This window comes from Bactrocera latifrons, unplaced genomic scaffold (assembly GCF_001853355.1).
Source record: "Bactrocera latifrons isolate USDA-ARS-PBARC rearing strain unplaced genomic scaffold, ASM185335v1 scaffold_164, whole genome shotgun sequence".
NCBI lineage: Eukaryota > Metazoa > Arthropoda > Insecta > Diptera > Tephritidae > Bactrocera > Bactrocera latifrons.
Window position 1 is genome coordinate 366,979 of NW_017535119.1, and position 2,139 is coordinate 369,117.

Below are 2,139 nucleotides of genomic sequence, written 5' to 3' on the forward strand. Positions count from 1 at the left end.
AAACAGACATTTAAAAAATCATGACTCTCGGTAACCTATAATAAAGTTACCAAAAAAGCTGATTAATCAGTTATCACTTTACATTCATAACCAAAATTCAATATAATTTCTGATCTAAATCTAATCTGATCTAATAAGATTGTATTCTCACTTTCTGCATTTCCACTAAGCCTCACACTTACTGCTCAAAAAGACTCCTTTATGCCTGTTGTGTGGCARGTTGAACCGATCCGTTAGTTTCGTTACATTATACAACTTCCACTTATCTCTGGTCTTCTTCGGAGGCATGTATTTATTATACTCCTGCAATTCAATGTTAAACTCTTTCCGCAACTTTCGCCAATATGCACCGCCCAAACCACGACGACTTGCAAACGGTTCCTTGGAGATATCATAAATATTGGGTGGCAGGTGAAAAATTTTGAGTTTGGATGTATCACGTATGCCATCAACCATGCGTTGACTCGAGCATGGTGCAGTGTTTTCCGGATAATCACCTAAGAGATGACGCGCATGCTCCTTCGAACGCGTTTCGACGCCCTTCTCTGTAAGGGAAAAATTTCAACTGAAGTTCTGGTATTTTTAAAATTTAGTATAAAGAATTACTTGCAATGCAGTCCATTGTATAGAATTTTTGTTTATTTKTAATGTATTTGGATATGGTGCGTTCATTCTTAAAGCTGTTGCCTGCAAAGTTGAGTAAACTTCAGTTAGACTCCTGTAATTTAGGCTTAGCACGCAGTAGAGTGAAGAGCAATGCCTCGACAATTATAGAAATCTATTTGTATTATTTTCTAGTACGTAGAAAGGCTTAAATTTTGTCTTTCCGTTTTTATAGATKTCTTTTCCTTCACCGCTGCTTTACCCCTTGCTCCACTATGTGCTGGCGTTATTTATAGTTTCGCGTGCACTCACGTGTGGCCAATAATAGCGGTATGCTGAGGCGTTCCGAGAGAAAATTTATTTCACCACCTTCGCACTTTTTGACGGGCATTTTGCGCTTGCGAAATAGAAATAGTCGATTTTAAAGCTTCGGAAATTATAAGTTTGTTTTATATATTATTTGCTTGAAAATAGCTCTCAACAAAATTTTAAAGACATCAATGAGAAATAGTTTGCATTTTTCAATATTTTTGTATGGTAGAAACTTCAAAATCTTAGAAAATTCAAATCTAAGAAAAAACTGACAATTATATCCAGTCTGTGAAACCTTTTCTTAGATTTTGAGTTGCCAAGCATAAAACTATAAAGGTTAGCTTACGAAGAGCTAATACTTTATTAGTAACAATGGAAAAACAATGACCAAAATCTATAAATCCGGAATGCTTCCGCATTAAACGTATTCTCCAGCTTTTTCCTAGAGCTTCTATTCTTCGTTCTCAGATCTGAAAAGAATGCTCGCTGGGAAGAAATTTTCGACGAAACTGACGGCAAAACTGGAGTGCGACATCGAAGACTTCGGAGATCATAAGGTCATCTTGCACATATTTCCCGGGAATTGTATGGCTTGAAACTCAGAGAGTCTGAGTTTCTAAAAGAACACGTGTCTAAATACTCGGAAATTCCCAATCACTTTGACTTCATAACGGATCACTTGGATCATGGAATCGCCCGAACGAACTCTGGCGGCTCCTTCTCCACCCATATACCATCGAGGGAGTTGTGCGTGGGAAGAAACAGTTGGGGCAGTGGGGCAGTGAGCTCTGAATGCATGAGTCAAAGCTTGAGGGGGAAGTTATTGGAAGGGTTTGCAGTTAGTAGATATCTATCAACTCCAGTTTCAGGCTTCCAGACTATTGCAGTTTCCTCCAGGCCGAAGTTGCATAATGCCGTGGTAGCAGTAGATTTACTGCTCCGGACTGCAACCTCGTTCAGAAAAGTGACCATGCACTTAGATAGTAGACCGACGATACTGGCGTTGAACTCATTAACTGTGCGTTCAGGGTTGGCCAAAGAGCACCTAACCTCGTTATTAATAACATCGAATGTTTTGTGATAAGACTGCTATGGGTGACAGGCCACAGCGGCATCGCAGGACACTGTAAAGCTGTTGAGAAACCCAGAAAAGTCACCCTAGAACCGCTAACGGTAGAATAGGAGGTCGGTGCTCCCGTATGCTCTTGTGTTCTACTACTAGAT

At 39.7% G+C, this 2,139-nt stretch overlaps 1 protein-coding gene across 1 annotated transcript in view; it reads right to left on the reverse strand.

Moving 5' to 3' along the window:
* The window catches only part of LOC108966563, a 3,318-nt gene extending 2,232 nt beyond the window's left edge, over nucleotides 1-1,086 (reverse strand). The window contains exons 1-3 of the mRNA XM_018929549.1: nucleotides 916-1,086; nucleotides 607-687; nucleotides 183-545 (exon numbers count right to left, since the gene is read on the reverse strand). Coding sequence (XP_018785094.1) covers nucleotides 183-545; nucleotides 607-687; nucleotides 916-994 — 523 coding nt within the window. The 5' untranslated portion in view covers nucleotides 995-1,086. The remainder of the gene's footprint in view (nucleotides 1-182; nucleotides 546-606; nucleotides 688-915) is intronic.
* Between the last annotated feature and the right edge of the window lie 1,053 nt (nucleotides 1,087-2,139).